Source organism: Gordionus sp. m RMFG-2023, chromosome 5 (assembly GCF_954871325.1).
Source record: "Gordionus sp. m RMFG-2023 chromosome 5, tfGorSpeb1-WG-v2, whole genome shotgun sequence".
NCBI lineage: Eukaryota > Metazoa > Nematomorpha > Gordioida > Chordodea > Parachordodidae > Gordionus > Gordionus sp. m RMFG-2023.
The window spans coordinates 23525300-23543166 of record NC_088779.1 but is presented as its reverse complement, the minus strand read 5'-3'; the positions used below and the strand labels follow the sequence as shown (position 1 = coordinate 23543166).

Sequence of the window (17867 nt, the reverse complement as noted above, 5' to 3'; positions counted from 1 at the left end):
ATTGGATAGATTACGCATGATTTTTATTTTAATAAAAGTATACAATCGCTACGTTTGATTTAAAAGAAACGGAAGATTAAAATGGAAGATGTTAACTAGACCTAATATTCCGTCGATTCTAATTATATCTAGTTTTTACTAAAAATTGGATAAATGTAAATATATATATATATAGAAGTAGTTCTTAGATATACCCATACATCTGAAAAAGAACATTGCATAGTTTATACAGACTAACAATCGGTAGAGGTCTCTCCGTTTGGGGAATCTGTATAAGTAATTTTTATATACATTTATATTTTTCTAGGCTTTCACCAAAATAATTCTAATGAGCATTTGAAGATTTTTATTTTCGCTCAAAATTTTAGGGCAAAAAATCTTTGAGGATTAACAGAAGGTATTTTTTTAGATAAAATTTAAAATTACCATCTTCATATTCAACGCTGTAATCAATTACTGATTGTGGTGCGATTAAACCCTCCGAGATATTAGTTGCCGTTACTATAGATTCCGGCATGATTTTGCCATAAGTAATATTTGGTGCTTTAGATTTAGAGAATAAAAATAGGATTTAGAATAATAAAATATCAGAAATGTAAACCCCCATAACTAATATCGATTTGATTTAGGTTCAAGAAATAAACATGGTTTATGGCTCAGGCTTGTAAAAAAATATTAATATTGGTTTGAATCTAGGTTCAAACTTTTCGCACACAAACTTATTAGAAATCATATAAAGCGAAACTTATATTTTTTTAAAAAAAATCTATTATCTAAAAAGAAAATATTGAGCCTTATAAAAATTTAAATTATATACAATTTTTTTCCCCCATCAATTTGTTTATTTGATTATAATTTAAATATTGATGATAATCTTAATTAAATATATAACATTTTATTTTTTAAATAATTTTATAAATTACCATCCTCATATTCAACGCTATAATCAATTTCAGTAAGTGGTTCGATGCCATTATCAGGGATGTTATTTACTGATATTGCATGTTCTGGTGCCAAGCCTTTCCCATGAGTATCATCTTGTGTTTTAAGTTTGGAAGAATAAAAATAGAAGTTTAAAATGATAAAATAGGTGAAGCGGCTATACGGCATTAGACTCTAATCCATCCTTTTCATTTTTTAAAAATTTTAGATAGAAATTTCTCCTTTAATGTTATTGATATTTCTTTAAAAAATAATTGAACTCTCCCACCCTCATGTCAAAAAGTAGTCCATGTTTGCCATGTCGACAATATCTTGGTTTCAAATTAATAAATAAGTTTTTGTGAAAAAAATAAATGAAAAATAAATATTATTTTAGATATTTTTATTTTATCAATAGATTTAATTTGATATAATTTTTAAAAAGTTTATAAAAATAAATGTGATGAGGATGACATTCTTATATAAATAGTATAATACAGTTAAACCCTGTCTAATTGGCATCTTTGGGAATAGGACTTTTGCCCAACTTAAATATTTGCCCAATTTATCAAGACATAGTTTAATTACATTGTAGTTAATTAATAGGAATTTTGATTGGAACTTCAAAATTTTGGTTAAATTAGGGAGTTATCGGAATTAGCAAGACCCCAAAATTAAACAATTATGTTTTTTTTTGGTTTTAAATTTAAAAAATTTACAATCTTCATATTCAACGCTGTAATCGATTTCTGAAATTGGTTCGACTGAGCCTTCTGAAATGTTTGTTACTGATTCTATAAATTCTGGTACAGAGACTTCGCCTATTGTATCAGTATAGGAAAGGTAGAGAATATAAATATGATTTAAAAATTTTTTTTTTATAAAGGATGTAGGATGGCTCACCTGGAGGGATAGACGTTTTTGGCTTAGGCCTTGGTTTGCATGTGCGATTTATATCTTGAGTAATTAAATTTTTAGGGAATATCAGAAGTATAATAAAAAATGAAATACATATTAGAGACATGTAGCCCTCCCCATTTTTGGTACAAATTTTAATTTTAAACATTTTTTGGTCCAGACCCAAACATAGTTTATGATTAAATCCGGCCGAAAATTGTAATTTAGAGAAGATTTCTTTCTTTCTTTCTTTCTTTCTTTCTTTCTTTCTTTCTTTCTTTCTTTCTTTCTTTCTTTCTTTCTTTCTTTCTTTCTTTCTTTCTTTCTTTCTTTCTTTCTTTCTTTCTTTCTTTCTTTCTTTCTTTCTTTCTTTCTTTCTTTCTTTCTTTCTTTCTTTCTTTCTTTCTTTCTTTCTTTCTTTCTTTCTTTCTTTCTTTCTTTCTTTCTTTCTTTCTTTCTTTCTTTCTTTCTTTCCTTCCTTCTTTCTTTCTTTCTCTCTTTTCTTTCTTTCTAAAAATACGATAGGGATATTTCTGCGGATTTCCGATATTTATTTATAACTAATTTATCACTCCAAAAGAACGATATTTTGAGGTTTTAAGAGTAAAAAAAAATTATATTTAACAGTTCATAATTTAAACTGAATTGTCTCACCTTGAGAAATATGTTGTTTGGGTATCTTGTAGCGTCCTGGAATATATTGTGGTTCAAGTTTAGAGATATCTAATATATTGATAAAAATAAAGAAATATTTATTATATATAACTTGTTTTGATGAGTTTATAACTTAAAAAAATGAATTTGATATTCCATCAGGATTTAACATTTCATTAGCACAGGCTTAAAATAAATCCGATAGCATGGGTCGGAAATGGGTCCCAAATTAAATATGCTAGATCTCAAAATCAAATTATTAAATGGGTTTTAAAATCTAAGCATTATAATAAATAAACGATATTTAGTGTAGAAATTCTTAAAACTGACACAAGATTTTAAATGCCATTATTGATATAAAAATAATCAATATAAATATTATATGAAAAACTATTAAAATACTCAAATAAATAGGCTGGATTATGTGGACCCTACTTAAAAACTGCAGGGTATAAAAAATAATTTTTAGTCATAATATTATCGGTTAGAGTTTAGAGCATGATAATAAAAACAAATGTTATTTTTATACCATACTTTAATTTCAGTTTAGATTCATTATTTATATATGAAAAATAGATGAAAATCAATTTTTTTCTAACCTTTATAATTTAATTTAATGTAATTTGATTTTATAATTTAGAAAAAATTATATATTCCCTAAATAGAATTGCAAAAAAAATCTAACCTATAGGAGGTGGTATTGTTTTGGATCTTTGAATGTTGACTTGCAATTTCGATTTCGAGATATTTGATGGCAAAAAATAAATAAAAATAAAAAGATATAGTTATTTATTATATCGAAAATAGTTCATTGGGCAGAATTAGCCAAAAGATTCTTAAGCATTGAAACTGGGACACATTTTTCGTCATCTAAACTGATGGAAAGCTGAATAAATTTTTGTTTACTCGCGTATATAACACATCCTATTTTCTAGACTAAAAATTTGGCTAGATCATGAAAAGTAGTATTGTTGCTAAAAGGAGCATTTATAAGTGGGAAAGATGGCATAGTTAGTGATTCTTTTATTTAAACATTTTCCAAAATAAAAGGGGATATGGAATTTTGATAAAAATTTGTAATTTAATATTCTAAGATTGCAAATTAGATCGTTCTAGCCTTAGAAAACCCCACTGACGAGAGAATTGTTGGATTCTTTTAGTCAGGGGTTCTAGTCCCAATCGTTAGTTCGTGGCATCACCCAGTTGTAATTTCTCGTCTCATTACTTATTGAAAGAAATTAATTGGCCAAATATGTTTGTTAACCCCTTGAGTAGGGTATATTTCGTTATTATGTTTTTAAAAGTTATTTGAAGAGTAAACATTTAGAGTTATAAATTGCATTCTTAAAGAAATTAGCTATATAACTCAATATTTTTTTTTATTTTACAAAATAATCTTGAATTTTACAAATTTTAAAAATAAGATATAAATTTCAACTATTTTATATTAAATAAGGTTAATATGAGTATTTTTGTAGTGTCGAAAATGAAACAGAATTGTCCCTTAATTATGTTTTAAATTTTTAGAAATATATTCAAAATATGAAATAATTAAAATTTATAAACTTTTCACATTATAATGTTATTTTTAATTGTAAGAATTAAAGTGTAAATTTTGGTTTCCAAAAAATGCTATATTTTTAAAATTATTATATAAAAATAAATAAAACTTTGTAGAAACATATATACAAGATGTTAATTATTTAAAGGAAGCAATATCTAAATAATTTTTAAACTAATAATTATTTATCACTTTTTTGAGAAGTTAATTTAATACTAGTAGATTTGTGACAAAAAATTATTGTATCGTTTTATATTACGCCCCAGCGGGTTCTACACCTCATTGACGATTAATAACTGAAATTCACACATCCACCGAAACCCCAAATATTTATTATAGATATAAGATAGATAGCATAATATCCATTTTAAAACAGTGATTCCAAAATCAAAATATATAGTGACAATTGGTATTGCAAAACAAGTAACAAATTTATGTTTTAAAAATTATTTATTTCTATTTCAAATATACATTTTAATAACTTTATGTTGCATTGTAGCATATAATAAGATCCCCATGTAGAATAAATACTATTTGTAGTAATTTATAATAAAATTTATTCCCTATTTCATTGTGAATAAATGAGGAGTAAATATTTAAGATTATCAATATCAAATTACCCTCAAAAAGACAAAGGGAAGTTTCAATAATCTAATCCTACGCCTTACCTTCTATCCCCCCTTTATACCATCTATCCCCCCTTTATACCTTCTACTTTAGATTTTACTGACTATCCCACTTACCGACGTGGTAGAAACCGCATTAGTTTTAAACAACATAAATATTTTTATAAAGCGTTGGCTTCCAATAAACCTCTCCCATTGTTTTTAAACCTTTTCCTTAATTTGATGTCCAATATCTTGACGATTAAAATTTTTTAGAGACTCGATTTTAGGAATATAAAGTTATAAATCTTTTATTAGTGGACACAATATTTAAAATACATTTTCTAGCCTCTCTTAATCTGCATTAATTTTCTCTCTCTTTTTTTTACTAACTAGCCTTTTCAACTTTTTTTTTCAGCTACCTATATGTATTTTATTTTAAGGCTTCATCCTTTATTTAAATGTTAATGTTTTTTATAGATACTTGCAAAAAATTGCATGAAAAAATCGGGTTGTCTTGTAGAATTAGGTAAAAAAAAATGGACATATTTACTATTTAATATATTTGATAATAGATTTTTTATTTTAAATTTGTCCATATTAGTGAAGGTCACGGGCCGGTCTTTGGTCCGGACTAAACCGATACCCTCAGACCGCACCGGACCACGGTCCTTAAGAAAAAGATCGATCCAGACCGTAGTCCTAAATAAAAAAACCGGTCCTGGACCGGTCTTTTTATTTGTTTAAAAAACATATTTTTTTAACCTAATTTGATTTGTTTTATCATTTTATTAAATATCAGAGTTTTATATAAACAATAAAATTTATCCAATGGTATTGAAGAAAATGATTTTGTGCTTGTGGAGGGCATATTAAAATTAAGAGTAGATTGTGTTTTTTGAGATATTTGCATTTTCATCATTAGAAGTATATATTTTATGTTTTATCAGATGTCTGCTTAAGATACCTAATTATTTTATTAAGAATAAGATTAAGTAATTTTTACAATAAATTATACAGACAGTTTCTTAAGAAAAACTAGAACTATATAATAACCAAAATATTTAATATTACTGCTTATTGTGATTAATTTATTGCTTAAAAAATTATAAACAATTATTTTGTTACTAGTTGCTGACGAGAAATTAAATTTGGTAGTGCAGTGAATGTTTTTTATTGGGACTATAAGTAAAATGTTTCTTGGACAAACTTATGTATTTCATATTGTAAAATAAAAATTAACGAAATCGAAAATAACTCCCCTAGAAAAATATTATAAATAATATATACAAAAAAATTATATATTAATTTAATAGTAAAGCAAACTTAAACCTTAATAAAAGGGTCCGAGCCAAATAAAAAGACTGGCTCGGACCACGGTCCTCAAAAAAGATCGGTCCGACTCTAAGACCGATAGGAATCTGTATTTAGTTTTTTTTTTAAATTGAAACAGCTTTTTTAAAAATAAAAAAATTTACTTCAATTTTTAATAGTTTGTTCAAATTTTAATGTGGCATAAAATATTTGTTTGATTTTTTAATTCAAACTTTTTGGTTCTTTTTCCTGCTCTACTTAGACCTCAAGTATCTTAACCTCTTACCATCTCCTTTAACTGATCCTTTCCTTGTCATATTAAACTATCGTAATCATCCCCACCCTCCATCAAATTTAATAATGACCCTTAGAAGGTCTGTTACTTTAATTTTGCACCTAGTTCACTATCCAATTTTGTTTGTATATTATCTAATAAAATTAAATACTTAGGTACATAAAAAATATAATTTGAATAAAAAATGTACAATCAACTTTTAATAAAAGAATATATAATATAATACCTCTCACGTCGCTGGTGTTACTGGATCCTAAAAAGGTATAAGAATGTTTCTTTGAATTATCGAATGGGCTTGCATGTTTATATGATGACCCATCTTTTATTTTGCAGAAATATGTGAAAAGATAAATTTTTTCAATTTAGTAATTTAAATTTGGTTTTATTAAGAGAGAAAGAAATATGAATATTTTTTAGCTTTATATTTTGATCATGTTTATGTATGTTCCCAAAAAATACAATCATTTAATGGTAATTTTTTTGGCATCATTATTTATTTATATACGTAAAATCAGGGCATAAACTGAACCCTAACCCGAAGATGAACCGATTTTTTTAAAACACCCTGATATTTGATTTTTGGAATATTATTTTCGAAATTCAATTTGTTTTCCTTCATGCTCTACTCAAACTTCCATCTCTATTTATTCGGCTATGCTCCACTCACCCTCCTGCTAGTGTTTTTTTTTAAACTTCTGTCTTTCGTTTTTTAGGGAAACGTATTTGGTGCTTAGCCAGCATTATATCTAATGTAATTCATGCTAGGTAAAAAAAAAATCAATCTAGATCATCAATCAAATTTGAATAAATTCCTTTGTAGAATAATCTGTCATCAGTATTACTGGTTCCTAAAAAGGTATATTGTTGTTTTTTGAATTATATGATGGGTTTGTATGTGACGATTATGACCTATCTTTGATTTAGAAAGAAATATGTAGAAGTTAATGAATTTACAAATTTGAATTATAAATATTATTTGGATTAAAGTACACGCAAAGACGCAAAGATTAAATCTTGCGTGAAGCTAGATAAAGGAAGGAGATACTCTTTGGTTTTAAATTATAATTATGTTCATAGTAGATCTTCAAAATAATTTTCTTATATTAAACGTTTGGAAATGTTTAGTCTTTAAAATATTAACATCAACTATGTAAATATTTTTCGAATTATATTTTACTTATACTTAGAATCAGGGGTAACCTCAACCTAAACCCTTAGTGGTGAACGAGATTAAAACGTTTAGAGATTTGATTTTTGGAATAAAGTTAAAAACCTTGTACTAGTGGACTATCTTAATCTACCTTTTTGCACTTCTTTTCAATTTAATTTCAAAGTACTTATGTTTATTCTTTCTCTCAAGGACTCTTTCAATTCATTTTAAATGTGGGGTGCCGCGTTGAATTGAGCTTAAAAAATACACACCCACTGACTATTTATTAACGTTATAAAAAATATAAATATTTCTTTAAAATTTTTTCATTTGTAAGTGTTAAGAAAATTAAATTTGTTATTTATTCCCCCCCCCCATCCCATGCTCTACTCATGTCTTTATCATTATTCTACCCAACCTTGAGTGCCCTTTTTACTCGCCATTTATTTAGCACCTAGTTAACATATTAATTCCCAAAAAATATACAAAATATGTACGAAAAATAATTCTAAATGAAAAATGTATACGTTCAAATTTTTATAAAATATTATGTAAAATATGTTGTTTCTTTGAATTATCTGATTGGCTAACTTGTAATGATGACGACTTATCTTTGGATTTGCGGGAATATGTAGATGTTAACAAATTTAGGATTTGAATTTTAAAAAAATTAATTAGGTTTAAATGGAAGTCTACAAAGCTAGGCTAGGCCCACCCGAAAGCCTAATCAACGAGCCGATATTGATTTTTTTATAGATAAAATTTAATTTGTGCATAAAATATTATCTATCCATGTCGGATAACTAATACATCAAATATCAGATAAGGCCCACAAATCTCACCAATCCGAACATTATAAAAAATGAATTTCAGACGAATATTCATTAATACTAGTGTTGTTAAACGGCTCGTTTTGAGCCAATTTTTCAAAACGGCTAACTCAATATTCTAGCCAAAAAAATATTGCTTAAGCCTCGAGATTTTCATAATATATGTCTAAACCTTTGTTCCTTCTATGAGCAAATTATTCGGCTTGCATAATATTTTTTGGATGAAATATTGAGTTAGCCGTTTTTAAAAATCGGCTCAAAACAAGTCGTTTTTAACTACACTAATTAACACTATCTGAAAGGCTTTTTTTTTGGTATTCAAAGAGCTATCCCAAAATATTTGAGCCTCTTTTTAAAAACGGCTAACTCAACATTTTATTCAAAAAAATATTACGCAGGCTTAAAGATTTTGCTCATAGATGGCACAATGGCTTAGACATCTTTTACTAAAATCTCGAGGTTTAGGCTATATTTTTCTGGCCAAAATATTGACTTGTCATCATCATTTGCCCTAATTTCTTTAAATCCAAATATTCAGTTATTCTTAAAATAACTCATATCTCTTAAATTTCGCTCTTTTATATTTACCGTAGAGATAATATGCAAAGAATAAAACTACGTTTAAATATTTTGAAAAATTTGTAATGCGGTTCAAAGCAAGCAGAGCAATGAAATTTTTTTTGGTTAAGTTCTAAAAAATTATTTTTGATCAATAAACTTAAATGCTGAGCCTCTCTCTTCCTCCCCCCCCCCCTCCTCTCCCACTATTTAATAAACGTGGTTGATATTGTGTATAGAAATCTATCTTTTGATTAAATTTGAAATAATTGAATCTAAGAAAATAATTCCCCGGAAAAAAATCCCCGTTTTTTAAGATATTAAAAATTACAAAATAAATAAAATAGGAGAAAAAGTTCCCAAAAAAATTTTGTTAGTTGTCTTTTTACCCCACTTGCCGCATAGTTTAGACCCTTTTATCATAAAATTATCTGAAATTTATATTATACATGCTAGAATAGAATTCCGGTAAAATCAAAGACATTAAGTAATAAAAAAATTAAAAAAATGTACAATGTACAATGTACAATGTAAATGATTTAATTGTTAAAGACAGTTAAATACCCTATGACATTAAATTTCTTTTAAAAACATATAAATGACTAACCTGAAGGCGGTCGTCTTCTAGCTCCTGGTATTCTCACTTTTAAGTTCGGTTTCGAGATATTGATTAAAAATAAATGAAAACAATTTATAACCACCAATATTTTTGTTTGAATTTTTTTAATAATGATTTTGGAATTTAGAAAACCGAAAAAATTTATAAATTATTTAATTTCATCTTTTTAAAGTTTATCAATCTCATTTTAAAAAAATAAACTATTTGATATCTATCATAAAACATGCTATCCAAAATCTTTATTTATATATTTTATCTAATTTTGAGTTAATTCTTTACTTGTGATAAAAAAATAGTCCAAAATCAAAAAAAGTACAATTCAAATTTTAAGAGAATAGTGTATGTAAAATAATACCTAGCACATTGCTGTAATTTTTGGATTTTAAAAAGTGATAAATAGTGTCTTTTTTCTTCAAAGTATTTGATGAACTTGCATGGTGATTTGATAATGATGATGATATATCTTTGGGTTAAGCAGAAATATGAATAAATTTATAAATTTAAAATTTAAATTAAAAAAAAATTAAATAGATATTTTTAGAAAAACTCAAGAAAAATAAATCTAACACTCTCCTGTTTAAAATTCGGAATATAATAGAACTTCGAAATAACGTTTCGTTATTTAAGTCCTTAAAAATTAAGGTCCAAAAAATTTTAAATTTAAAAATATTCTTAATTTTTTTGTAATCGTATTTTTTATTTTTATTCTTCTTTCTATTGAAATATTTTTATCTTTGCTCATTACAAATTAAACTAACCTTTTCTACACTCAGAGTTCTCAGAATATTTTTCTGATTTGCCAAAAATATTAAATTAGTTTCGAAACAGTGTCTCTTTTTAAAAATTTTTTACTTTTCTTTGTGAAATAAAAATAATGGTTGGGCCAACATAACATCAAATCCATAGTTCCTAGAACTCTTTTCTTAATATCAAAAACTTTATACTCAAAACACGTATTTAATCATTATTTCTTTAAATTTTTTCTTGTGGAATATATTAGCTAAATCTGTTTTTTTTAAAACTTTCCATGAAATCTTTTTTATTAACAAAAAATCTTTAATATTCAAAAAGTAAATCTTTTCAATTTTGTTTTAAAACTAAAGAGCTCAACGTTTACAGCACTTGCTTATTGGTCCTTTTTTTGTGATTTAAATTTAGAGGTTTATCAAAATATGGATATATAATTTTTAAAAAAAATTTAACTTATAAATGACTCACCTGGAGGCGGTAGTTTTCTCCTAGATCCAGGCAATTTGACTTGTATTTTACGTGTTGAGATATATTGATAAAAGAATTAAATGTAATAAATAAATAAATTATTTCTTTCTTTCTTATATAATGATTTTAAGATTGACAATATATTAGGTCATTTTCTTAAGAATTGCGCCTTAATATTATTCATCATTACTTTAGGAATTTTGTCATTTGACTGACAGAAAGACCCGGATAAATGTATCCAGGAGAGACACTGGATAAAAATACTCCTGTGCAAAAAGACATCAAACAAAAATACCCAAATTTTAATAATTTTGTTTAGAGAAGGTGGAAATTATTAATTCTTCCACACATATGTTCCGTTTTTCACCTAAAATATTATTTAACTTATGATGATGCGCAGCCCATTATGCATTTATAAACACAATTTTATATAAATCAAGTACTCAAAATTACGACATATCATAAAATCAAATTTACCCCCCCCCCCCCAATATTTCTCCCTACACGCCTGCATATTAACGGCTATATTTCGCTTATATAATTAATTACATTTATTTAGTTTAATAAGGCATTTTGTAATGTAATATTTAAAGTTAACCCATTATTGGGAAATATTATTACAAATTATAATTTTAACATCAATTAGCCCCAGATAGTGTAATATAGTCTTTTAAATTAGAATTACATTTTTCGAATTGTTAGTATATTATTTATTGTTATAGATTCAATTTAAAAAAGGTTTATAAGAACTTAAGATTAAAGAACATAATTATTAATTTATATTACTTTATTATTAATAAATATCGCAGGAAATTTAATTTAACGACCTGTTTAGTGTTGTTAAATTCAATTTTTAAAAACGTTAACCCCAATAAACCACTAAATATTACGCGATCCTGAGATTTTATTCAAAGATGGCAGAAAGGTTTAGGCATTTATTAACAAAATTTTGAGACTAGCGTAATATTATATTATCTTAACTAAATTCATAATTTAAAATCCACTAAATCGAGCCATTTATCAACACGAGACCTGTTTTATATTAAAGGATGTTGAATATTTGTACCAACATCATGTTCAGTTTTATAAAATCCATATTCGAATTCAAAAACAAAATCAAATTTAAGAAAATAATATGTAAAATAATGTATACCCATCACATTGCTGATATCATTGGATTTTAAAAAGGTATGTATACTGTGTCGGTGCTTCGAATTATTAAATAATTTTGCATGTGATGATGGCGACATACCTATATGTTTACAGCAATGTATAGAAATTTATAAATTAATTTTAATTATGAAAAAAATTATTATATTGAGGAAAACATATTAGCCTGTTTCTTGTTTTTAATTGATTTATAGTAGAACTTTGAACATCATAATAACTTTCCGACATTTCTTGAAAAAGAAACTTAAAAAGGAGTAGTTGAAAAGCAAAATTATATTTTCTTTTTCCATACGAAATAAAAAAATAATGTTCGATTAATAACCAGGAACTAAAACTCAATTGAGCCAATGGGTATTCGGCTAAACGTGATAAAGAAACTCTAGATTATACATTGATACCTTATGATTTTTAAATCAAGGATCATTAATTATTATTATTTATATAAAGTATCCTAAATTTAATCAATTTCTTATCCATGTTATTCTTATTATTAATAACTTGATAAGTTAAAAAAAATATATACACGTTCAGAATTAATATACCTATATGAGGTCGTCTAATCTTGATTCTGGGAGGAGCGACTTATGGTTTAATTATATGTTTGCAAAAAAAAATATTATTTCCAGTTTTAAATAAAGGCTCAAGAATAATTGATACCTGGAGAATTTGGTCTGGGCATAAAGTATCCGGGTTTGCAAGTGGAGACACCACCTTGATATTTAAGTTTATACATTTATTTAATGTATGTATATTTCTTATATTAGCTTGTATTTGATTTTTAAAAATTCGTAAATATGATTTTTAAGAATTTAAATAGTATAATCTCACCAATTTATAAAATGTAATAGATGACAGACATAAGTTCACCAATTACAAAATTAAAATAAGGTTCAACTATTTATTTTAAGAGATATGCAAATAGGATATTCTTTAACAAATATTTTTTTTATTAATAAAACGGATATGAGAGAAACTGATATTAGATATTTTTTACACATTCGCTAAAAGCTCGTGGAGTTTTTGCCCAAGCGAGCGACATATTTTACACTAAAAAAATATTTAAATAATGGACCTTTATTAAAATCGGAAATGTTCGAATATAATTTTATCTCCTCAAAAATATTAATAATTGGTTTGATAAATAGTTTCCCAAATGTGGATGATTTAATCCGATAATTTTTTTTGCTCGTATTTCCAAGGCGGAGCTTAATTATGTGATAATCTAGGCTCAAATAATTAATAAGCTAGAAAAAAGTGTTAAATCTATATACTACTTGTCATATATTTGATCATTTTATAAAAAAAAACTAAATGAGAATTATATTCTATTTATAGGTAATAATATTATAACTGTCTTATTTTATTAATTTTAAGTTTAAAAAATAATATATATTACATGAATCAAAAACAAAGCAAAAATGACTCACATGGAGTAGGATTAGGACGACGTCTCAGAATTTTAATTATTGGTTTCTGTTGAACTTTGATAGATATATTATTTATAATGTATAATAAATGAAAAGTGGAAAACTTTTTCTATAATGTTTAATTTTAGTTTTTTTAAAATCTGAATAATATCAGGGGTGTCACTAGCCTTCACAATATCAGGGATCTCAAAAAAATTTTATAAAATTATTTTCAAAATTATCCTTTTTTTAGCGAACATTATCTAAAATTAACTTTTTTAAGCTTTCTTATCTATTTTTTTAGTGGTATAAAAAAAATTCTGAGGGGGCTCTTCAAATCTTTCAGGAGACTCTAGCCTCTTGGCCTCCCCCTCTAGTGAACTCTACTGAATAATGTATGGTTAGGATAAAAAAAACAACTCACCCACAGGTGACATAGGCTTGGGCCTAGGATACAAAACGTGATTGACGTTACTTGGTTTTAAGTTAACACGCGAATAAACTAAAATAAACAATTTTTTTACAAGTGTAATTTATTTTATCTTACGTTAACATTATATGTTGGTAGAATTGATTTTAAAAAAAATTTTCACTCACCTGGAGGCTGCGTAAGTCTAGGTTGGGGAGAGCGAATGTAGCCATCTGATTTAAGTTTATACGCAAATAAATATTAAATAAATGGAAAATTTTTATATGGTATTATTCTATAAATTTTAATAATATGATATTAAAATGAAATTAAAAAGGCACTTGAACACGGAGGTTTTGTAGGTTTATGAAGTTTGATATACCTTTAGCTTAATATGCAAATAATGTGGAAACGCCAAGCCGGCTTAAGATTTTTAAAAATTTGACTGGTATCATTTTGCTCCCATCCCTTATTTTATTCAAAAATATTTATATCTTAGTCAAATCACGTAACCGATCTATTCATGAACTAATTAAAATCCAGTCAATTCGAAAAAATACCATTATATAAATTTAAATTGATTCAAATTTTGATAATAAAATTATCTAAAATTTATTAATTCTACTTCTGGAATTCACTTTTTGGCAAAATCAGATTTTTAAAATGTAAAAAAACATTATGATTGTGCTCTTTACCAATAGCGAGTTAATTTAAAATTAAAATAATCCCATTTTTTCGGAAATGTATTCCAGCACAATATCCTATAAATTTCAGAAAATTTTTATAAGATATTTATGACTAAGTGAATAAGCTCATCAAGGAACTACGTTATTTAACAACAACAATTAACAAAATATAAATTATAAAATGTTAATTTAACATTTATTCAAATGATTATAATTTATTATATATTTTTTTAAATGGTTAAGTTTCTCTCATTCATTTTTTTTATAATCAAAATATTTATAAATATATTGAATAAAATATTATAAATATATAAGCTATAATTATTTTCTAAAAACAATTCGCCATAATCTTGAGTTATGTTTAAAAACTATCAAATTTGTTATAAATTAATTTTGTGTCATAATAATGTCTAAACTGAGACAATCATTTATTTGGAAATAGATGTTTAAGCTTTTGGCAGCGAATAATAAAAAAATTTTTGCCTAAATTTAGACCGTCTTTTTCTTTAAATAAGGGATTTTAATTTTTAGCCTTTTGACCAATAAAACTAAATCAATATCTTCTCCGTGTATCACTCATATAGACATTTCTTAAGTTTTTCTCAAAGAGCTGGAAACTTTTGGGTTGTATACCCGCGGCTCCTAAAATTTTGATAGAGCACTTTAAGCCCGATTATTCTAGGTCCGTGACCCCTGGTCATATTAAAAAAAATAACTGCTTGCTTTGTTTGCATATTTTAAATCTCAGATTCTTTGCTTAAGGATTCTGAATAATTCATTAATCCAGAAAAACAAACTTATCTCATATCAGATATAGTTTTAATACTTATTATAATGTATGAATATATAGAATTAAAATTATATTCATTCATATCTCATTGCATAGAGAAAGTATAAAATAATTCATTCTGTCACCCCTTGAAGCGGCTAGCTTTCATATGATATAATTATTTCTAAGATCAAAAAAATGCTTTGCTAAGTGCCCTTTCCTTTAATTGAATCAATTAAATTCTAAAGATTTCAATTTTATTTTTTTCCTTAGGTGGATAGAATATTTGCCCTATAAAATGCTAATATTTTGCTCTGTTCGAATGTATCTTAACTAATTTTAAAAAAAATTGTGAACATTATCTATGACTTACATGTAGGAATATAAATATTCAGGAAAATCATTATATAAATGTAATAACAGATCATTATTAGAGTATAAATAAGGTATAATTGAAAAAATAAACAAAAATAAAAATATAAAATAATTAACCTATATGGTGGTTTAGAATAAATTGATTCTATTATTTAAATACGTAATTTTCAAATCCTTTATTCTTTCTGTAAAATACTCGATAATTTTCGGTATAAATATAGCAGAAGGGATAAGGATAACATCATTATTAAAAAAATTAATGGCACGATTCAACTATTTCGATTTCTTAAATAATAAAATAATCATTACGATAGATATTGATCTATAACTCAAATTTTACCTTCCTAACTCATAGATAATGGTTTATTTTAAACGTAGAGTTAGACAGGGGAATAGCATAGAGTAAACCTAAGCCCGATCCAATTTAAAATTTGAGGAAACTTCATCCTTGACAAAATGTCTTGTTAAGCGTAGGTTTGATTTTATAATCACGTAGTGTGTACCTTTTCATATCATAACCTTTTCAATATCAAGTTGGTTTTAAAGCCTAATCATGTTTAAATTTTGTTAGCCCACCCGCTCACACATGGTTTTTTTTTAAATATTTACAACACACCTCTGCCCGCCCACTTATAAAAAATTTGTTTCACTTAGCCAGCCTATCAGCCTAGTTTAAAAATTATTTAATGGCTTGTTTGGCTCTTTTTTTTCATGTATTTTTAATGAAACTTATAAAATATATCAGAGACATGCAGGCCCCCAGACCGGGCCTAATTTTAATTCTTTTAAATATATCCGAGTCGGACCTAAAAAAAATTTTGAACACCGGGCAAGGCCTACAATTTTTATTAATACCTAAAACCGAATATTTTAAATCGCCATTATTAGCTATAAAAATTTAAAATAAATGATATATCTTAAAAAATCGGACCAAGTTGAAAAATATTTCTTAAAAAAAATCTAGACCAGGCCTGGCAAAATTTTTTTTTATGAAATACCTACATGTCTCCGAAATATATAATATGAATCAAAAAAATAATTTTTAATTAATAGAGGTCTGTTATATTCTTTCAGCCCGAAAAATATTTAAAATTCACCCGCTCATGTTTTAAAAATAGTTTTTAACCCTTAACTTTTATTCCCAAAGAAAACTAAATAAAAAAATAGGATTAAAAATTTTGATATGGGTATCTAAAATAAAATTATAATATGATAATCATCTAAAATTTTGGATCTGAGGGTCATATGGGAAGATTACATTTTATTAGAAACTTTTTATATTATAATACCGTCATATAATCTTTATATAATATGAGTTTTAAAAAAATCATCGGGAATCAATGAAAGCTTATTTAAATATCTTTTAAATGTTATAGTCATTTCTAGGTGGAAAGTTATTGAAGGGTAGGAAGGATAAAGAGTAAGAAAGAGATAGGTATATGGAACAAATCATCATTGGGGAGTATAGAAATCGCTAACTTTAGTAATTATCACTCTAAACTAAAAAGAGGCATATATCCTGAGTAGTATTTTAAAAGTATTGTAAAAAATTATAAAAGATAATCAAAATATTATTGCTATCTTAATAATTAGTTTACGTAAACATTCTAGGTCTCCAGGGTTTTAAATATCTTTAGATTACATATATTAAGTTAACCGGTCTAAGTCTTTAGTGAGAAACCTTATATGAATGTTAGATATTTTTTTATAAAAATTATGGAGGGTGTCAAATAAAAGTTACTTAAAATATCTGATGGAAGTTAATCGGAATAGTTAACCTATGTATGCGAATCTAGGTCTTGTGGAGAGATCGGGAATGCTTTCAAAGTCCTAAGTACTACTATTGGGATTTAGGACTCTCCAGTGAATTTTTCTTTAGGCCCTCTAATTATATTACTATTTATACAGTATTTTAATTGGACAAAATTGATTTTAAAATATAACTTTATTGATCAATTTTACATTTTTATAGGAATATCATTTAAATGATATTAATTTATGAAATTTTCTACAGTATTTTATCTAAAGAAAGGTTTAGGAGTTTGCATGTAAACAATTTAAAGATGATTTTCGATTAGCTTTAAACTTTAAAAATCTATTTTCCATAGTTATATTTGATACCGGTATTGTTAGTAAAAAGGGATTAGTCGTGTTAATTATGAAAATATTGGATCAAATTGGTGTATTTATTACTGCAAACTTTGTCAAATCACGCATTCTAATTTTAGATTTCTGTATAAAATGTTAAATGGAAACGAATAAATTCATTGAAGTGTTTAAATTTTTGTTATATTTATTCATTATGAGATTTTCTTGGTAACATATAATTCTTAAAAATTAGATAATTAAAATTGGATCAATAGAATTATTGAAATCGGCCATATAGCAATTATAATCCAAATTATTTTTCCCTTTTGTTAAGGGTTTATT

The 17867-nt window shown here is 25.8% G+C and overlaps 1 protein-coding gene across 1 annotated transcript; it reads right to left on the bottom strand.

Moving 5' to 3' along the window:
• Positions 1 to 221: 221 nt before the first annotated feature.
• LOC135929905 (uncharacterized) lies at positions 222 to 15502 on the bottom strand. Its single transcript, XM_065466646.1, has 18 exons — positions 15436 to 15502; positions 13796 to 13840; positions 13623 to 13700; positions 13220 to 13273; positions 12450 to 12503; positions 12335 to 12373; positions 11776 to 11874; positions 10623 to 10661; positions 9760 to 9867; positions 9393 to 9428; positions 6474 to 6566; positions 3158 to 3196; positions 2473 to 2541; positions 1825 to 1878; positions 1641 to 1742; positions 924 to 1037; positions 427 to 543; positions 222 to 268 (listed from the first exon to the last, which is right to left on the bottom strand). Exons 1-18 carry the CDS (start codon positions 15488 to 15490, stop codon positions 234 to 236), a joined length of 1230 nt encoding a protein of 409 aa, XP_065322718.1. The 5' UTR covers positions 15491 to 15502; the 3' UTR covers positions 222 to 233.
• Positions 15503 to 17867: the final 2365 nt, after the last annotated feature.

Bases quoted from the DNA above. Each gene is read 5' to 3' on its own strand.
- LOC135929905 (XM_065466646.1), bottom strand. From the start codon at position 15,490: ATGATCTGTTATTACATTTATATAATGATTTTCCTGAATATTTATATT. The intron at 10,662-11,775 runs GTATACATTATT...GTAAAATACAAG, and splicing joins TGATATCAGCAATGTGATGG to TCAAATTGCCTGGATCTAGG. The intron at 269-426 runs GTAATTTTAAAT...TTACTTATACAG, and splicing joins CAGCGTTGAATATGAAGATG to ATTCCCCAAACGGAGAGACC.